We start from the raw sequence: 19,412 nt of genomic DNA on the forward strand, positions 1-19,412 counted from the left end.
AATAATCCTATCAATATGCATGTACAATCAAATTAATATACGATTAAAATGAGTTTTTACGGTATTTTCTTTTTAAAAATTTATGGAGTTTCAATTTTCTAAACAATAAGAGAGTATCCTAACAGCACAGACTAATAAATCTATTCTTTATGTAGGTTTAGATAGACAAAACAAAATTATTTGGACCTTTTCTCTTTGTAAAATTAGACTTGTCCACTTTAGATCTAACTTTATTATTGAGTTAGAATATGAACAATAATTAACACTTAAATATTTCAAATGGTAGTTTATTCTTTATAAATCTTTTTTTTCCTCACAAAATTTATATTTTAAATTTGTGATTCATATTTTACCACTACCAAATTGAAAATCTCAGATTCAGAATATGAGGCCGAAACCATTAAGTTAACAATCATTTGAGGCCCAAGCAGTACATGGCCCCACCAAATACATATTTATTATTGCTTTTATTTATTTTTTGCGACAGAGTAAAATTACGTGTCCATTAAAATGAAAAAAAAAAAAAAAAGAAGGAAAATAAATAAAATGAAAATGAAAATAAATATATGGTTATGTTATGCCGTTATTCAGTGCATGACATTCCGTCAAATTTCGTTCTTCACACTGTGTGGGTGGTGCAGGTGCTTCAATGGCATCTTCTCAATGTCACCGCTTTCTTTGCATTCACTCTCTGCAACTTCAACCTCACCATTGCTATCATCCACCATTCAAATCTCCTACTTTAATCCCAAAGCCTTATCATTGCTTTTCTCGCATTCGAATCCGAATCGCACCAAAAGCTTCTTTGAAAAACAACCGTGCCACCACCACCACCACCAATGATTCCGTTGAAACTAGCTCCCTTGAAGATGAATCTTCTCGCAATTCGTCTTCTTCGGATGATTCCTTTGCTTTTCTTCGTCGATTCGGGTAATGCTTCAATTGAGTTACTATCAGAGCTGGATTTTTTTTCCTTTTCTTTTTTCTATTTTTTTTGGGCTTAGTTTATGCGTAATTGGGGCTTAAAAGTGTGTTTCTTGGGGTTTCAGCTGAAATGTGTGGCTTTAACTTGATCATGATTGAGCTTTGTTTGAATTTAATTTGTTGCAGAATTTGGGATTTGAGTTGAAGTTAGTTTCTTCTTTTTGAAGAGATTTGAGTTGAAGTTAGTTTCTTCGTTTTGAAAGAGATTTAAAATTAATGAAGCTATTGTTAGCTCAATCTTACATGTAAATGGAACTTTTGAAATTAGTCTATGGCTTTATTCTTATGTTATTTATTTGTGATTTGGGATTTTGAAGTTTGTTTCTTCGATTTTAATTAAGATTGAACTTTGAGGATTTAATTTGATAAAGTTTCTGCCTTCTCTTTCTTTGAATCTGATTTAATGTGTGACTGAGAATTTTCAGTTAAAAAGTTTGTCTTTCTTTTCTATTTTTAGGTTATTTGCATGTAAATTGGAGTTTTGAAGTTTAATATACCTGCTTTGAACAGAGATGGGTGGCTTAAATTTGATGAACTGGGGAAGGAAATACTGTCCATTGCACTACCTGCTGCTTTGGCATTGGCAGCTGATCCACTTACCTCACTGATCGACACAGCATTTGTCGGCCACATAGGTACTTATTATTACAGATGGTGAATTAGTTAGTTAGTTATTAGTAACTTTCTGTTAATAATCTCTTCAATCATTAACTCAAACATACTCTTGTATAAAGTAAGCTAATTTGATTAAATTAATTTTATTTATTGGTTTGCATTTTCTTGTTTTAAACTGGTCGAAAGTATGGAATTGTAATTTAATCTGCCTGCAGCTTATTTGGCTTAATTTTATTCTCACCCTGAAAGCCCATTCTGAATTGCTAGTTTGTTGTTTATTTAATAGATAGTTGTAATCTTGTAATTGTAGTTGGTGATGACGGTTACAAGTATTTGCTTGTCTTAGGTTCTGTTTGTTTGGACATACATTTGATTGATGATTGTTGTTGTAGTGAGAAATCCCCCTTAATTATATTTATATATGCAGGGCCTGCTGAATTGGCTGCAGTTGGGGTTTCAACTTCTGTGTTTAATTTGGTGTCAAAAATATTTAACATTCCTTTACTTAATATTACCACATCCTTTGTTGCCGAGGAACAGGCACTGATCAGCAAGGATTCCAGTCAAACTGATGAAAGTAGTAAGCTTTATAAGAAAGCTACACCTCTTTAATAGTCTGACTAGTTTTCCAGACATGGTCATAGGTTCCCTTCTTTAGATGCCTCTACTGACGGTTTTGTTCACTTTGGTATCATCTAGATTTTGGTGGCAAATACCAAAGCAAGAGGCGTATTCCTTCAGTATCAACTTCTTTAGCACTTGCTGCTACTCTTGGAATTGCTGAAACTGTGCTTCTTTCCCTTGGTTCTGGCATCATTATGAACATCATGGGTATACCTGCTGTATGTCAACCTTGGCTGATTATTGATCAATAATTACCTTGTATATTTATTTTGTGTCAACATGTTATTTTCTTCAGAGTCTACACTTGGTTGTCCAAGACAACACCACCCGGCCAACCATATGAATAGGAAAAAAAAGAGAGGGAAGGGGGGGAGGGTGGAAGAATGGATTTTTTTTTTTCCATGTAATATAAATCAGTGAATGCTTTTTTACAACTTCTCTGTAGAACTATTGTGTAAAATCTCAGTTGGAAGCAATCTTACTTTAAGTTGAATCATGAAAGTTCAATTTGCTTCTCATAGGCTTGTTCTCTGTTACACAGTTGCAGATTCATTACTTTTTTTTTTCTTAATCTGTTTTTAAAAGCAGTCATTGCATTTTTCTTTTAAGCCATTCTTTTTATTCTATATAGTGGTGCATAACTTTTTTGATGAATTGACGTCAATATTGCACAATAATAAAAGGAACTGAATTTCATTTCCAAATCCATGTTCAATTCTAATAGACATGTGATAGTTCTTGTTACTAATTCTTATATTTAAGGGTTAGAACCTTATTATAACACCAATATCATTATGTACTAGTTACCTTTCAGTTAATTAATTATGTTGCCATCCACTTCAAGAAATATATTGACAATTAGTCAATCAATGTAAACTTACTTTTTCTTGCTTCAAATTCCCTGTCATCGGTCATTATATGCATAACAAGAGATTTTTCTATGTCCCAGTATTTCTTTTCTCCTTTTAGTTGGTCTGAGCTTAATAGAAATAAACATTGCATTTTTGGAAAACCATTTCACGGAACATTTCGTTATCTATAATTGAACCTTACTTCTGTCTCCTTAGACTTGATAAAAATCTTATTAATATCATCTACTCCATAATCCATTTATTTTCTGTACAGGATTCCCCTATGCGTGGACCTGCTGAGAACTTTCTTATGCTAAGGGCCTTCGGCGCTCCAGCAATTGTGATTGCATTAGCTGCTCAAGGCACTTTTCGTGGATTTAAGGATACAAAGACGCCTCTATATGCTGTTGGCAAGTACTGCATCAGCATCCTATACCTTTATCTTTTCTCGCTCAAATTTGATTGAAAATTAGAAATATTACCCCCCCCCCCCAATCCTCCCCGCGTGTGAAACTAGAATTCCGTCCTCTTCCCATGGCATTTTCTGTGGTTTACTCCATCCTTTTTAACTCCATGGTTTCTTTTCTTTTCGTAAAGGCCCTGTTTTCCTCCTCTTTTCAACAGTCTGCACTCTTAGTAAAGGCTGTGTTTTCCTATTATACTCAATCCAGAAAGAATGGAATCTTACAACACAGGCTAATAAATGAATGACAAAGCAAATAGCTTATATGGAATATCTGTTCTCATTTTCATTTCTTGACTCTTTACTGTTACTGCATAGAAGAAGCACAAGCAGATTCTCAAATTATTTCTTCGACAATATTTAGTTTTTGTAGACTTATGTCTGCACTTTAGTCTTGTTGATGTGAAAAATTTGTGGATGTATTGATGGGGATTGCTTCGCTTGAATTTTCAGGTGCTGGCAACGTTCTTAATGCGATATTGGATCCAATATTAATATTCTTTTTTGGCCTTGGCATTAGTGGTGCTGCAGCTGCTACAGTGATCTCTGAGTACGTCAACAATGTGGTAAACTTAGTTTTATCTGTGCATTTTGCACATGCCCCTGAATTTATGTAATCTTCTGCATTTGACGCAATTTTTCTTTTGCTCACCAGATACTTAATTGCTTTTATTCTTCTATGGAAATTGACCGGCAATGTGCTCCTAACGCCTTTTCACTTTGATGGGAGAAAATTTTTCAGCTATCTGAAATCTGGTACCTCTTTCTAAATTAAGTCGTAGTGTTGCTAAGTCTGTCCATATACAGAGGAAGTTTTTTTGTTTCGGTAATGATAATAAAATTATCAGAGCGGATTGGAAAAATTATTACTAGTTCTTTCTGTACAAATGCATTGAAAATTTCAAGATGAACTTCAAATTTGCATGATTATTAGCTTTATAACTAATCAGATTAACATGAGTTCAGGGATCAATAGTTTCAGTTTTTCTTTATTTCATGCTTTGAATGGATAGTGTATTCTATTTGTGGTTTTGTATTTATTGCTACTGTTGGCTATAGATTTTACATGTAGCTTCAAGTTGGATTGCGCATTTTAGTAACTAGTAAACTGGAACGAGAATTTCGAGAAACTGGAAGGATTTGCTGATAGGATCAGATATGATTGACTGATTTGAAAATTACGATCCCATAGAGTTCATTTTTCAAGAATATTATGATCGCATTGTTCCTGAAAGGAGAATTTGATTGAATAGATCACTTTAACAGGGCTTTTGTGTCTGTTCACACATTATAATGTGTATTTTGTACTTTTAGTCACGAAATATGGTTTTTGTTTTCTTAACTCTAACTGGATCGGAGACATAACCGAGCTAATTAGGCAGTTAGTTTTACTTTGACTGTTGCATTTTGTATTGTAGGTGGTCTTCTTATCGGCAGGACTGTGGCTGTGTTTCTGACTTTGACACTGTCAACCTCTATGGCAGCTAAGCAGGGCCCTATACCTATGGCTGGTCATCAAATTTGCATGCAAGTTTGGCTGCCGATATCTTTGCTCACTGATGCTCTGGCACTTGCTGGTCAGGTTAGATCTTGCATTCATAAATGACTATGAAGTAACAAAGTACCGCAGAGAACATGATCAAAACATATCTCTCGTTAGTTTATCATATTCAGTTTCCAAGACACAAATGAATCTAGTCGAATGAAGTTTTATTTTATAATTATGAACTGCATTTGTTTATTTTATGGACATTTGGGGGCTTTCCCTGACCAAGTAAACAAGCAGGTTGGGTATGGTCAAGTTTTAAGACTTTTTGCTCATAAGCCAAAGTCTTTTCAAAATTCTGAGTGGGGCTCAAAATGATGTCCTGTTATTGTGTAATATTGTAATGAGTAATGACATTTATTTTACAGACACTTCTTGCCAGCAGTTACTCGCAGGGAAATTACGAGCAAGCACGCCTCATTACATATAGAGTATTACAGGTGCTTGATTATTGCCTCCAGCAACTTACTTTGTTCTTACTTTCTTAGTTGAATGATATAACTTGTACACAGATCCATCCAGAATTCGTTTCACCTACTCTCTTTTATGTGTCAAGCAGATTGGTTTAGGAACAGGAATTACTTTGTCCGTGATCTTATTCTTTGGGTTTGGATCATTTTCAAGCTTATTTACCACAGACTTGGAAGTTCTGAGTGTTGCTCGGTCAGGCATATTGGTAAGAAATAACAATTCTTGTTGACTTTGATTGATTTAAAAGTCAAAGCAACGAGCCTGCAGAAGTTGAAGTTTGTGTGTAAGTCAGGTCCTTAACACCAACTAAAAATTGAAATCCAGTTCAAGACATTAATTGGAGAGCATCTTTTTCTAGCGACATCATTTTCATGCAAAGCATAAGAATCGACTCTTTTTTGTTTCCCTTCTTTTCCTCCCAAATAATGGAGCATCACAAACAATTTATCTTTTCAAGGTTACTTAGTGATGATGAATGTATAATCTTATATCTTAGCTAGATTATCTTCAGGATTTTTTTTTCTTTTTTCTTTTTGGGAGGTTAGACTTGACATTAACTAACCAGTATAAATTGTTGTGAAGTGTTGAGCTCCACTTAAATAAGCAAATGGTTTATTGTTGGTTGGCTAATAACTGAAGGTTCATTTTGTTGTATGTTTATATATTTGTAACATCAGACTATCACGACTCTAGTATTGATGAATCATACCTTGCATGACAAAAGCTTCTTGGACTGATTGAAATATAATATCTTCTTTTTAGCTAGGCTAAGTTTCAGCGTGGCTATTAAATGTCTACTCAGCTATTATATTATGCATGATCCTCCTTTCTGTCTGTGGATGCATGTACGTATCAGTAATGTTTGAAATATCTGAAATTTAATCATACTGTGCAGTTTGTGGCTGGAACTCAACCAGTGAATGCTTTGGCATTTGTCATTGATGGGCTTTACTATGGGGTATCAGACTATGGTTATGCTGCGTACTCAACGGTAATTGTAAAACCTGATGATTACAAATACTTAAAAGTCTCATGACTAATTTTGCTTTATATCTTTTTCTCGTCGTTTGTTCCCTCCTCTATCCTTACATTTTGTTTCTTGGGTTTCGTTATGGGGTAGATGCTGGTTGGACTAGTTTCTTCAATGTTCTTGCTTGTAGCTGCTCCAGAACTTGGACTTCCTGGAGTCTGGGCAGGGTTGTTTCTCTTCATGACTATGCGTGTTCTCGCCGGAGCATGGAGGTAGATATTTGGCATTGACACATCTAATTCATTATTATGGTGACAGTTGGGACACTTTTTGTTGGTTGTTATGACTCACTATACCCTCCATATTGGGAACCTTGCACCAAAAGGAATCCCAGCATGAAACTGGACATGCTTGTCAACATGTGATATGGCATGCTGTCACATGTATGAAAATGTCTTGCAACTTTATTTGAGTTAATCTTTTTCATAGTCCTACTCCTATAGCTAGAGCTATAAGCAGACTTGAGAAAACTTTAGAGGGAATTATGGAAAGTGATTTAAATATAAATAATTTAAACACATGTTTTGATAGGTTGAGCAGCAAAAATGGCCCGTGGAGTATGATCTGGTATAAAGATGGCGGTGGAGACTGACCGACATTATTTTGAAGTCATCCAGTAAAGGCCAACTTTTTGAATGGCCAGAACATGATCAAGAGCTCTATGTTGTGAAAAATAGGCCTGATTTCCATACCCTTGCAATTGGATAGAATACATAACAGTGTAGCAGTACTTGGTGCAAACCAGTTTACCAAAATGAAAATGTTGCTGATACAGCTAGATAGAATTTATATAGTTTCCAAAGAAGTACAGAGAGGGAGAGAACAAGTCATAGAAGAAATTTGTATTTATTAGGAGATTGCAGTCTTTTGTTTAGCTTTCGTAGGGAAAGGCAACCTTGCATATTTGTGACAATTTATGCATTCTTTTTCTTTTGATATGTGATTCTTCTAAATGGAATATAGTCCTTTGCATTGTTCAAGACAGCAATTTTCACATTATTAAACAATTCTGGAAATATAGAAGAATGAAGTGATTTGCAATTTTACGTGTTTTATGTTTGAGGTTGAAGTACATGTTCAAACTCTTAATTAACACTCTTAATTAACACGAAGGATCTCTAATTTTCACATAAAATGACACCACAGTTCAACATTTATAGCTTTATGCATAGTACTTATATAGTATATAATTATATATAGTGATCGAGATGTGGAAAAAGATAATGCAAATTAGGCCTTATTTGAATCATTATAGTGGGGCAAAAACAACATACTGCAATAACCCCACCGAAATGAAAAAAGGAACTAAAAGCACATCACTCATTAACCCCTATTATTATGAAATACGGAAAATAAATATCAGGAACTAGACCCTCTCCATGAAAAGCACACATCGAGTAACTTTTTTCTCTATAATCATGACCTACTTCCATGTTTGCAAACTGTATATTATTTAAGTGTTCAGGCAAGTAATCACCCAATGGATTCAAGAAATTATAATCATGACATATTTCATGTCTGCAAACTGTATATTATTCAAGTGTTCAGGCAAGTTGGTTTTTCACCAACACAGGAAATTTGTGAATCACTTCAATTCCATCTCCTTCACTGATTAGTTGTTGTTGCTGCTTATTGTACTCCTTCCACTTCTCAAGAGTACTCTCTACTGAAGCACTTCCTCCACTGCGTCAACTTCTGTCGAACAAAATCAAAATTCTGTCAACTTCGTTTAACTCCTTAAAATGGTTTGTTAATAAAGCACGGGAATTCATAGAAGATAGGAATTCATATACAGAAACCTGTAAGAATTATAGAAAGAAAATTCTCCAACCACAATGAAACAACAATTGAAAAGAAGACAAAAAAAAATGATGGAACAAAAAAAGAAAATTCTCCAACCACAATGAAACAACAATTGAAAAAAAGATAAAAAAAAAATGATGGAACAAAAAACACAGCTAAAATAATTCAACAAGGAGAAGAAACTAGTTAAGTGTAATTACTGACTTAGGAATAGTTTCAATCTTAACGGGCTTTGAAATTGTTACTGAAATATATAGTTCAAGGTTTTTTCGTTGTTGAGGATGCGTAACATTCCCATGTAACAGTGTGTAAGGAATTTTGAGAGATTTTGAGTATTTGTACTAGATGTAGCCAATTTGTATGGGATGATAAGTACGTACTTAGAACTCACTGCTGTAATCAGCAACGTCATAAGTAACTTGGAGACTAAAGACGTCATGAGTAACTTGGAGACTAAAGAGCTTGTTTGATTTAGCCATTCGGTGGTGTAATCAGCAACATCATTGGTGACCTAGAGATTAAGAATTTGTTTAGTTTAACAATTGAATCAGAAAATGCAAGTTTAATTTTTAACTCTTCAAATTTTTTTTGTTTATTTTTTTCTATCTGGATGTATATGTAATGGAAAAGTATATGAACCAAAAGGTTACCAGCCAAAAACTAAACAAAACCACATTAATTTATATTAATAATTAATTTTAAATTTATGAAATTCAAAATTTAAAAAATTTAAAATTAATTAAGTAAACCTAATTAAAACTTATAAAAGTCTTTCTTTTCTCTCTCACATTAACCTACCCACCTCCAATAATCACACACAGACCTCTCTCTCACTAATGCTGCTGGAAGCGCCGGCGACTTCCATGCTCTCCGAGACGCCCTCAACAAGCGCATCCAGTACAACGGCTTCAACACGAAGTCCACCTTCGACTTCGTCACCGACAAAACCTTCTCCTCTTCCCTCCTCAACCACCTCCTCAATTAGCTGCAAAAGGATGTTGGAAGAAGAGCAGTGTGGCGACGCCGTTCTTGGAAGGCTGGATTTCTGGCTCTACTATGTTACCTACATTTGCGGAGGAACTATTGGGCTTGTGTACAGCAATAACCTAGGACAGATTGCGGAGCCAGTGGGCACGAGTTGTGACATTTCTACACTTGTGATGGTGTATGCCTCCTTTTCCTTCTTCGGTCGCTTGCTTTCGGCTCTACCGGACTATATTGGTAGCAAATTGTACTTTGCAAGGACTGGTTGGCTATGCATTGCACTAATACCCTCCCCGGTTGCATTCACATTTATGGCGCTATGACAAACTCCCCTCGCACTCCCCATAGACACGGCGTTGATAGGCTTCAGTTCCTGATTCAAGTCCCGTGCTTCTCATCAGAATAGCCATGAGAGGGATTATTAAAAAAATATTTATTTAATATGAAAAAAAAACATCCTAATACTTAACAAAAGAAACGTTCAATTATATTTTAGCAAAAAAAATTAAATATATAAATAAAATTTAAAAAAAATATAAAATTTTTAAAGAAATAGAGACATTCACATTTGTAATACAAAAAAATTCGATAAATATATAAAAGAACATCCATTTAGTATGAAAAAGAAACATTCTGATACTTAGCAGAAGAAACATCCATATATATTAACTCGTAGAGATTTTGGATTGACCCAAAGGTATTTGGCTGATTTTTGGCTAATACCCTTTTGGTTTCCTAGCATTGCTCATATGTAATATGTATAAATTCTCATTCACTTAAAATAAAATTATAATTTTTGCTTCAATGCTTAAGTCACGTATAGTTCTCTTTATATAAAATTGATAATTAAAAATTATTAAATAATTTAAAAATTTTAACTAAATTAATATTTTTTTTAACTATTAACTTTATAACTCTACATCAATTTTCATCTATAATTTATTTTTTTACTAATTTTATCTTTTAGCCTCATCTATAAAAAGAAACATAAATAACAATTATTAGAATTCTCATATTTTATTTTTTTATGCCTATGTTAAGTAAAAATTTTTTTTATTTATATCATTTTACTAATTTTTTTTATTTTTCCTATTTATATTATGGTTGTTGTTATTTTTTTAGAATTTTTTTAAATGTTGTGATGGATATTGTTATTTTTTTTAATAAAATTTTTAATATTCATTATTGATATAAAATTTTTTAATCTAAGAAGACCAAATTACATAAAAAAGAGTACCAAAAAAATTCTAAAAAATTATGACAAAAAATTAATAAATACTAATACATAAATTTAAGTTCTCTTTAAAAAAGTTATAGAAAAAAAAGTGTTAACAAATGATTTTAAGTAATATTAATTTATTTTTTTCTAATAATTTTTTAAAAAAATTCCACTTTTCTCTTAGAGATGCTAAAATGAAATTTCCTTTTCAATATTTGTAAAAGGTACATTTACTTCTTTTATGATTTTTAAAAAATCTCCTTCTTACTCCATTTTAAATTTTGTGTTAACTAATGTTAACTTTATTTATTTTTCAAAAAAAAAAAATTATTTTTACAAAAATATCCTCTAGCAAAAATTTTATTTTTTTTGTTATTAAATTTTGCTTACCAAAATACCCTTTAATAACTTTTTTACCAAAATAGTTTTAAAAAAATTTAATAATTAAATTAATTTTTTCTAAGATACCTTTAATAATTTTTTAATTATTAAATTGTGATTTTACTAAAATTTTTGTAAACAATTATAGTTATATTTTACTATTAATTTTTTGATATCAATATATATTATTTTAACAAAAATTTTGGTAAAATCACAATTTAATAATTAAAAATTTATTGAAGGGTATCTTAAAAAAATAATTTAATTATTAAATTTTTTTAAAAATATTTTGATAAAAATATAATTTAATAAAAAAATAATTTATTAAAGGGTATTTTGGTAAGCAAAATTTAATGACAAAAATATAATTTTTGTTAAAGGGTATTTTTCTAAAAAATAATTTATTTTTTCTTGAAAAATAGATAAGGTCAACATTAGTTAACACAAAATTTAAAATAGATTAAAGATGAAGTTTTTTAAAAGTTATAAGAAAAGAGAAGGTATATTTTAATACATATTATTTTATATATTTTTTAAATTGAGATATTTTTATCATTATCCTTATATTTATATCTCAGCCTTAAAAGCAAATACAGACCAAGTTATATGACATATGAGACGTTCTTCTGGTTAACCCTTCAAAAGAGGGAAGGGACAAAGGCTCAAAAGACACTGATAAAATTTGGATAAGACCATTTATTTTGTTAGTTTTGATAATCTATAAAAATGTTGCTGATACAGCTAGTTAGAATATATATAGTTTCCAAAGAAGTACACAGAGAGGGAACAAGTCATAGAAGAAATTTATACTTATTAGGAGATTACACAGTCTTTTGTTAAGTATTCGTAGGGAAAGGCAATCTTGCATATTTGTGACAATTTACGCATTTTTTTTTTCTTTTGATATATGATTCTTCTAAATGGAATATAGTCCTTTGTATTGTTCAAGTCAGTAATTTCCACATCACTAAACAATTCTGAAAATATAGAAAAAAGAAGTGTTTTGCAATTTTACGTGTTTTATGCTTGAGGTTGAAGTATATACATGTTCAAACCCTCAGTTAACACGAGAGATCTCTAATTTTCACATAAAATGGCACCACAGTTCAACATTTATATCTTATTGCATAGTTCTTACATAATATATAATATATATAGTAATTGAGATGTGGAAAAAGATAATGCAAACTAGGCCTTATTTGAATCATTATAGTGTGGCAAAAACAAATACTGCAATAACCTCACCAAAATGAAAAAAAAAAAAAGAAACTAAAAACACAAAGCATTAATCCTATTATTATGAAATACGAAAAACAAATATCACGATCTAGATCTTCTACGTGAAAAGCACACATCAAGTAATTTCTTCTCTTCCAATAAACCAAAGTCATAGTCTGGACTCAAGAAACTATAATCATGACCTACTTCCATGTCTGCAAACTGTATATTATTCAAGTGTTCAGGTAAGTAACCACCCAAATTTTGCAACTGTTGCGAAGTATCAGAACACCTAGTATCAGAACACTTCCTACTCTGCCCAGAGCTACATCCGCACTCTGAATTTTCATGATTTCTTTTCTCTTGTAATGTAGAGTCCTTATTAGTATTATTGATATTCAAATCCTCATTTTCTGACACATTTGCAATTGATCCAAAAGTACCACTCGTAACTAGATAATTACTTCTCTGCATAGAATGATTTTTTGAATCTCCTATTATATTGGCTGCTTCATTCTTGCAATCACTAACAATATATTGCTTATATGTAAATTGATCAATTTGTGACTAAACATTATTCATCTCGGAACATGTTCTGTAAAACTGCAGAATTTCTGCAAGTACTCCCTCCATATCTTTGGTTGGAATAGTTGCCTCAGATTTGAGATTATTGAACTGCTCATACTTTGGATTACTGTTTGGAATCATATTATGCAAATATCCAAAGCAATGGTTTGTGCAGTTCAACTCATTACTAGATTTGTAATTTTCCACTTCACTCTTCTCCGTCATCCCCTGTGCAGTAGTATCACAAGAGTTATAATCAGCTCCTATATTCATAGCCATGCACGTCATAGCCATGCACGTAGGATTCTCTAGCATGTAATTATTACACTCTTCAACTATACCAGAATTCCTTTACATACTTAAAAGGCTCTTGAAGAATTCCTCCCTCACATTCCATCTCCAATAATTCGTTTGCCTGAGAAAACTTAAGTTGTTCTTCCAGACCCATACCGAGATTCCCCTCCAACCAATCAACTTTTGCAACATTATCACTGTTCAAAATATCTACATAGGTTCCACTTGGTGATTTTTGATCAAATCCTGTACTAATAGATGATCCATTAGAACCTATTGATTTTATGCCATAATGGTGAGGAAAGTTCAAACGAGCGCCAGGGCCATACATGGTCCTTGCTGCTTCATCATAAGCAAAAGCAGCTTCAAGTGCAGTAGAAAAAGTTCCAAGCCAAAGCCTGTTTGCTTTTTCACCAACATGCTTGCTGTTGATAGGTTTGCGGATTTCTGCAACCCATTTGCCCCAAATCCTCTGCCTCACACCCCTGAATTTATAATCATAATTCTGTGGTCCACCTTTACCTCTCATACACCCTTTTCTGGATCCCTTTGCAGGAACTTTGTGAATCACTTCAACCTCATCTCCTTCACTTATGAGTTGTTGTTGCTGCTTATTGTACTCCTTCCATTTCTCAAGAATACTCTCTACTTCCAGTGCGTCTCCTACGCGATCTCCTATTTCTACAGCAAACACCAAAATTCTGTCAACTTCAACTCCTTAAAATAGTTTGTTACCAAAGCATGGGAATTCATAAAATATAGGAATTCATATATAGAAACTTATAAGAATTATAGAAAAAAATCTCCAACCCCAGTGAAATAACAATTGAAAACTACTATGAAGACAAAAGAAATGATAGAACAAAAACTATAGCTAAAATAATTCAACAATAAGAAGAAACTAGTCAAGTGTATCAAAAGTATTGAAAAATCAGAAAGAAACTATTGACCTAGGAATAGTTTCAGTCTTTTTGTTGTTGTTGAGGATGCGTGACATTCCGATGTAACAGTGTCTAAGGGTTTTTGAAAATTTGTATTGATGTAGCCGCTTGGTACGGGATGATAGATAAGTACTTAGAACTCAGTGCTCTGTAATCAGCAACATCATGAGTAATTTGGAGACTAAAGAGTTTGTTTGATCTAGCCAATCAGTACTCAGTAGTATAATCAGTAACATCATTTGTGATTTTTTTTTTCTCTCTAAATATACATGTGATTTTATCTTTATTTAAAATTAGTAATTAAAAATTATTAGATAATTCAAAAATTTTAACTAAATTGATAATTTTTTTAACCTATTAACTTTACATGAAAATAATTCTACATCAATTTTTATTTATAATTTATTTTTTTTACTAATTTTATCTTTTAATCTCATCTATAGAAAAAAAATATATAACAATCATTAGAATTCTCATATTTGATTTTTTTTATGTCTATGCTAAGCAAAAGAAAATATTTTTTTATTTATATCATTTTACTCATTTTTTTATTTTTTCTGTTTATATTATGGTTGTTGTTATTTTTTTAGAATTCTTTTTAAATGTTGTGATATTGTTGTTTTTTTAATAAAATTTTTAATATTCATTCTGGTATAAATTTTTTTAATTTAGGAAGACCAAATTAAATAAAAAAAAGAGTATCAGAAGTATACAAAAAAATACAATAAATACTAATACATAAATTTAAGTTATTTTTAAAAAAAGTTATAACGAAAAAATATTAACAAATGATTTTAAGTAATATAAATTTATATTTTTTTTTAATAATTTGTTTAATCTAAATATAATTTTAAATAATATAATTCAAATAATATTCATTTTATTATAATTTAGTTTAATATAAAACTATCAAACATAAATAATAGTAACACTCACTCATTCCTGATATAAATTAATTTCATAAAATCAACTAATACTAACTTCTATTTATAAATTTTAATCTAACATATATACTAAGAAACACTAAAATTGGGTTCCACAACAAAAATAAAAACATAAATACAAAAATAAAATAATTTTTTACAAAATCTATCTTAATATATATTATTTTATATGTTTTTTTTAAATTGAGATATTTTTATTATTATTTTTATGTTCATGTCTCAGGCTTAAAAATAAACACAGACCAAATTTAGATGACATATACAATTTTTTTTATTATCCTTTAAAATAGAGAAGGGGTAAACGCTTAAAAGATACTCATAAAATTTGTACAAGACCATTTATGTGACTAGTTTTAATAATGTATGATGTGAATTTTGGTCATATCAAGTGAAGACATATGACAACAGGAGATTTTATAGTGTGGCAACAGACAGGTGTTTGCAGAAAAACACATGGCCATGTATAAATTAAGGGTCTTTTTTCGCTTTGAAGTACTCTTTACTAAGTACTAATAGTACTTCCTCTTCTTGTATTGCATTGAGCTACTCTTAAATTTCATTTATGTGAATTGCATTTGTTTCTTTGTTCATAAATTTTTTCTGGAACAATTTTTTATTTATAATAATAACAAAGTTGGTATTAGTTTTTAGCCATATTAAATATATAAAAAACTAAATTATCAAATTAATTACATATGTATAATATATATTAAAATTATAAAACATATATAAAAATTTTAAAAGTAATATATATAATAATTAAAATAATTAATTTTAATAAATATATAATATCAAATTATTATCATTTCAATAGCCATTTTCTTTTAAACAGTGACCGTCGTTATTTATTTAAAATGATTGAAAATAATTCTTTAATTAAAAATATAAAATAATAATTTTTAATTATTTAATTTTATTTTAAAATTTATAATTAAAATTTTAAAATTAAAAATTTATAATTTAAAATGTATAATTTAAAATAAATTAAATAATTATAAAAAAACTAAGTTATGTTAACTTACAAAAAATGTTGCATTATGTACTCCTTTTGAATACATAAATTTTAATACAATATGTTAATAGAGTACATTAGGTGTGCTCTATTAGATATATTGTAAGGCAATGATATATGATATAAATTGATTTGGTACTCAAGTATAATTAACATTTTTGTACCATTCTTTTTTATTCTGACTCTTTTATATGTCAAAGTATAATAAATAAATTTTTTAAATAGGCCCATTATTAAGTGTTAATTTGGCTTTAGTTATTATTTTTTATTAAATTTTTTGTCTATATTATTTAATTTAATTATCAAAGTACCATATTTTAATAGTCAAGAATGGCACTCTTCCATTATAGATTTATTCAAACATAAATACCAAAAGTTATGGGGTACTATTACTAAAAATAAGAATGATAATATTATTACTTATATGTTGAATACGCTATTCTCTCTTGGACTCATGAATTTTTTTTGTTGTAATAAAAATTTTAATATTATGTCATAAAATTATTTGTTTTAAATATTTAAATTTATAAAAAAAATATAAATAAAGGTAAACTATCAAAATTACTTTTAATTTTTCAAAATGTTGATAAAAATATTTTTTACTTTTTTTAATAACAAAAATATCCTTAAAATAGTTTAAAATACGACAAAAATATCAAACATTAATAACAAAAGTGTTTTAAAGATTGGTTTTTGACTATGATACACAGACACTGATACGAGACATGATACACGATTTTAAAATTCTTATAAGACACAGAACACGGCATATATAAAAAATATAAAGTATATTTTAGATAAATTGTAATGATATTTTAGTATTTTATTGATATTAAAATATAAATTAATCTTTTAATTATTTTTAATATATTTTTTTAATTATATAAAGTATTTAAAATATTTTTTGTTTTAATAATTATTAATATATTATTTCTAAACTCATTTCAAGAATACATGTTAAAAATAAGGTTAGACACGTTGACATGTGATGGTATTTAGGTGTATCCAAATGTGTCAGGAGAAAATTCTTTTATGTTTTATTAGGACACTGTTAGACACATAAAACACGCGTCGGACGAGTGTTAATGAGTGTCGTGTTCAAAACATCTCCGACACACGGACATGGCAAATCAAAAAAAGTGTCCGTGCTTTATAAATTTTTAAAAAGAAAAGTGTTAAGATAAGTATATGATGTGGATGACCATTAATATGGCTGGCTGAAGTTTTCAAGGAAAAAGCTTAAGATTCCTATGAAGACTAGCTTTTAATAAAGGTCGAAAAAGATAACCTTGTACAAGTATAAATAAGGCTACATAGCCTGAGAGATTGGACACACAGCAATAAACAATTCTCTCTCTCTTTTCGTTGCAATACTTCTTTCTCTTTCTTTATATTTTTATTCTTGTTACCTCTTTATTCTTGTTACCTCTTCCTTATTTATTTAGTTATTTTATAACACGTTATCAGCACGAAGCTCTAACGAAATTTTAGGAAGACTCCAGGTAACAAATTTTCTTTATGTCGAAACTCTTTCATCTTGAATTTAATGCTCTTAATATATTTGGAAATAATTATTTATCATGGATACTAGATGCTAAAATCCATCTTGATTCAATGGATCTTGGAGATACCATTAAGGCTGAAAATAATACATCCCAGAAGGATAAAGCCAAATCCATAATTTTTCTTCGTCATCATCTTGAAGTATGATTGAAAAATGAATATCCCACATTAAAAGATCCTACAGATCTGCGAAAAGACCTTGAAGAAAGGTACAATCATCAAAAGACAGTGATACCTCCTCAAGCCCGATATGTTAAAGAAAACTTTTTCGACCTTCCATGCCTCGAATGTGTTCCTGCAGTAGCTATCGAGAAAAAGGATTTAAAAATTTTTTGAGCTAATTTCTTGCCTTCTTGTTGTTGAGCGCAACAATGAGTTACTCTTAAAAGAATCATGAAGCGCGCCCAGCTGGCGCCGCCCCATTTCCTGAAGTAAATGCAGCAAACTACCCCAGAAGAGGTAAATGGCAAGGTTTAGTAGTAAGAAAAGTTATGGAAGGAAGAAGAATTATATTCACAAGAAATGATCTCACCATAAGTGAGATAAAGAAAGAAATATTGGGCAAAGTAAATCAATTGAGGATAAATACTTCCGTTGTGGTGGAAAGGGCCATTGGTCACGTACCTGTCGTACCCCAAGGCACCTAGTTGATCTTTATCAAGCATCTTTGAAAAAGGATGACAAAGGAAAGGAAACAAGTTTTGTTTCAAATGATGAAAATTCCACCACTCATTATGATGTATCTAATTTCTTTAAGGATTCTGAAGGAAATATTGGCTATTTGATCAATGATGGAATAGTTTGATATATGTATGTGTTTGTTAAGTATTCATGTGAATAATTTTACTGTGCATGTACTTTTACTCATTTTATTATTATTATTTATCTTTGAAGAGAAATGGCAAGGATATATTCTGAAGATATTTGCCTTGCAGATAGTGCAAGTTCGCACACTATTCTTAAAAGTAATATATATTACCCATCTTGTGCCAAAAGAAGAGTATGTTAATACTATTATTGGCTCGGGCAATGTGATAGAAAGCTTTGGAAGAGCTATAATTTTGTTTCCTGAAGGAACAAAATTTGTAATAAATAATGCACTATTATCTACCAAGTCTCTGAGGAACTTGTTGAGTTTCAAAGATATTCACCGAAATGGATATCATGTTGAGACAATGAATGAGGGAAATCATGAGTACTTATGTATCACAACTCATGATTCAAATAAGAAAGTTATATTGAAAAAATTACCCTCACTTTCATCTGGGTTATATTATACCAAGATTAGTGCAATTGAATCACATGCCACTGTAAACCAGAAGTTTACTAGCCTAAATGAAATCATAACTTGGCACGACCGATTGGGTCATCCGGGAACAACCATAATGAGGAGAATTATTGAAAACTCTCATGGACATTCACTAAAGAACTAGAAGATTCTTAAAACCATGTGGATCTTTTAGATATTTTATGGTCCTGATAGACGCATCTTCGAGATGGTCACATGTGTGCTTATTGTCTTCTCGCAACCTGGCGTTTGCGAGATTACTAGCTCAAATTATTCGATTAAAAGCACAATTTCCAGAAAATGCAATCAAAGCAATTCGTCTTGATAATGCTGGTGAATTTACTTCCAAAGCTTTTGATGCTTATTGTATGGCTAATGGAATAAGTGTTGAACATCTAGTAGCTTATGTTCATACACAAAATGAGTTAGCAGAATCACTTATTAAACGCCTCCAATTGATTGCTAGACCCTTAATTATGAGAACAAATCTCCCAACCTCGGTTTGGGGGCATGCTATTTTACATGCCGCAGCACTTATTCGTTTGAGGCCAACGAGTTACCATCAGTTCTCTCCTATGCAATTAGCTTTTGGCCAGCAGTCAAATGTTTTCCAT

General features: G+C 30.7%; 2 protein-coding genes across 4 annotated transcripts; one reads left to right on the forward strand and one right to left on the reverse strand.

Annotated features, from left to right (window-relative positions):
* The first annotated feature begins 570 nt into the window (after positions 1-570).
* Positions 571-7,564, forward strand: LOC112743725 (protein DETOXIFICATION 44, chloroplastic). 3 transcript variants are annotated; one of them, XR_011871094.1, is made up of 13 exons: positions 571-930; positions 1,495-1,619; positions 2,027-2,179; positions 2,299-2,441; positions 3,349-3,484; positions 3,991-4,087; positions 4,193-4,293; positions 4,956-5,119; positions 5,452-5,523; positions 5,643-5,759; positions 6,450-6,545; positions 6,675-6,967; positions 7,116-7,564. XR_011871094.1 is itself a non-coding variant. In XM_025793040.3 (13 exons), the coding sequence occupies exons 1-13, from the start codon at positions 650-652 to the stop codon at positions 7,174-7,176; spliced, it is 1,668 nt and encodes a 555-aa protein (XP_025648825.1). In that variant the 5' UTR covers positions 571-649; the 3' UTR covers positions 7,177-7,564. The 3 variants fall into 3 exon arrangements, 2 of the variants coding, with proteins under 2 accessions (XP_025648825.1, XP_025648826.1); XM_025793040.3 differs by having other exon boundaries at positions 6,675-6,796; XM_025793041.3 differs by having other exon boundaries at positions 2,027-2,176; positions 6,675-6,796.
* A 4,584-nt stretch (positions 7,565-12,148) lies between these two features.
* On the reverse strand, positions 12,149-14,047 carry LOC112742947 (uncharacterized). The gene is made up of 4 exons (XM_025792187.2): positions 14,001-14,047; positions 13,112-13,751; positions 12,763-12,984; positions 12,149-12,657 (listed from the first exon to the last, which is right to left on the reverse strand). Exons 1-4 carry the CDS (start codon positions 14,045-14,047, stop codon positions 12,292-12,294), a joined length of 1,275 nt encoding a protein of 424 aa, XP_025647972.1. The 3' UTR covers positions 12,149-12,291.
* Positions 14,048-19,412: the final 5,365 nt, after the last annotated feature.

Source organism: Arachis hypogaea, chromosome 14, assembly GCF_003086295.3.
Source record: "Arachis hypogaea cultivar Tifrunner chromosome 14, arahy.Tifrunner.gnm2.J5K5, whole genome shotgun sequence".
Taxonomy (NCBI): domain Eukaryota; kingdom Viridiplantae; phylum Streptophyta; class Magnoliopsida; order Fabales; family Fabaceae; genus Arachis; species Arachis hypogaea.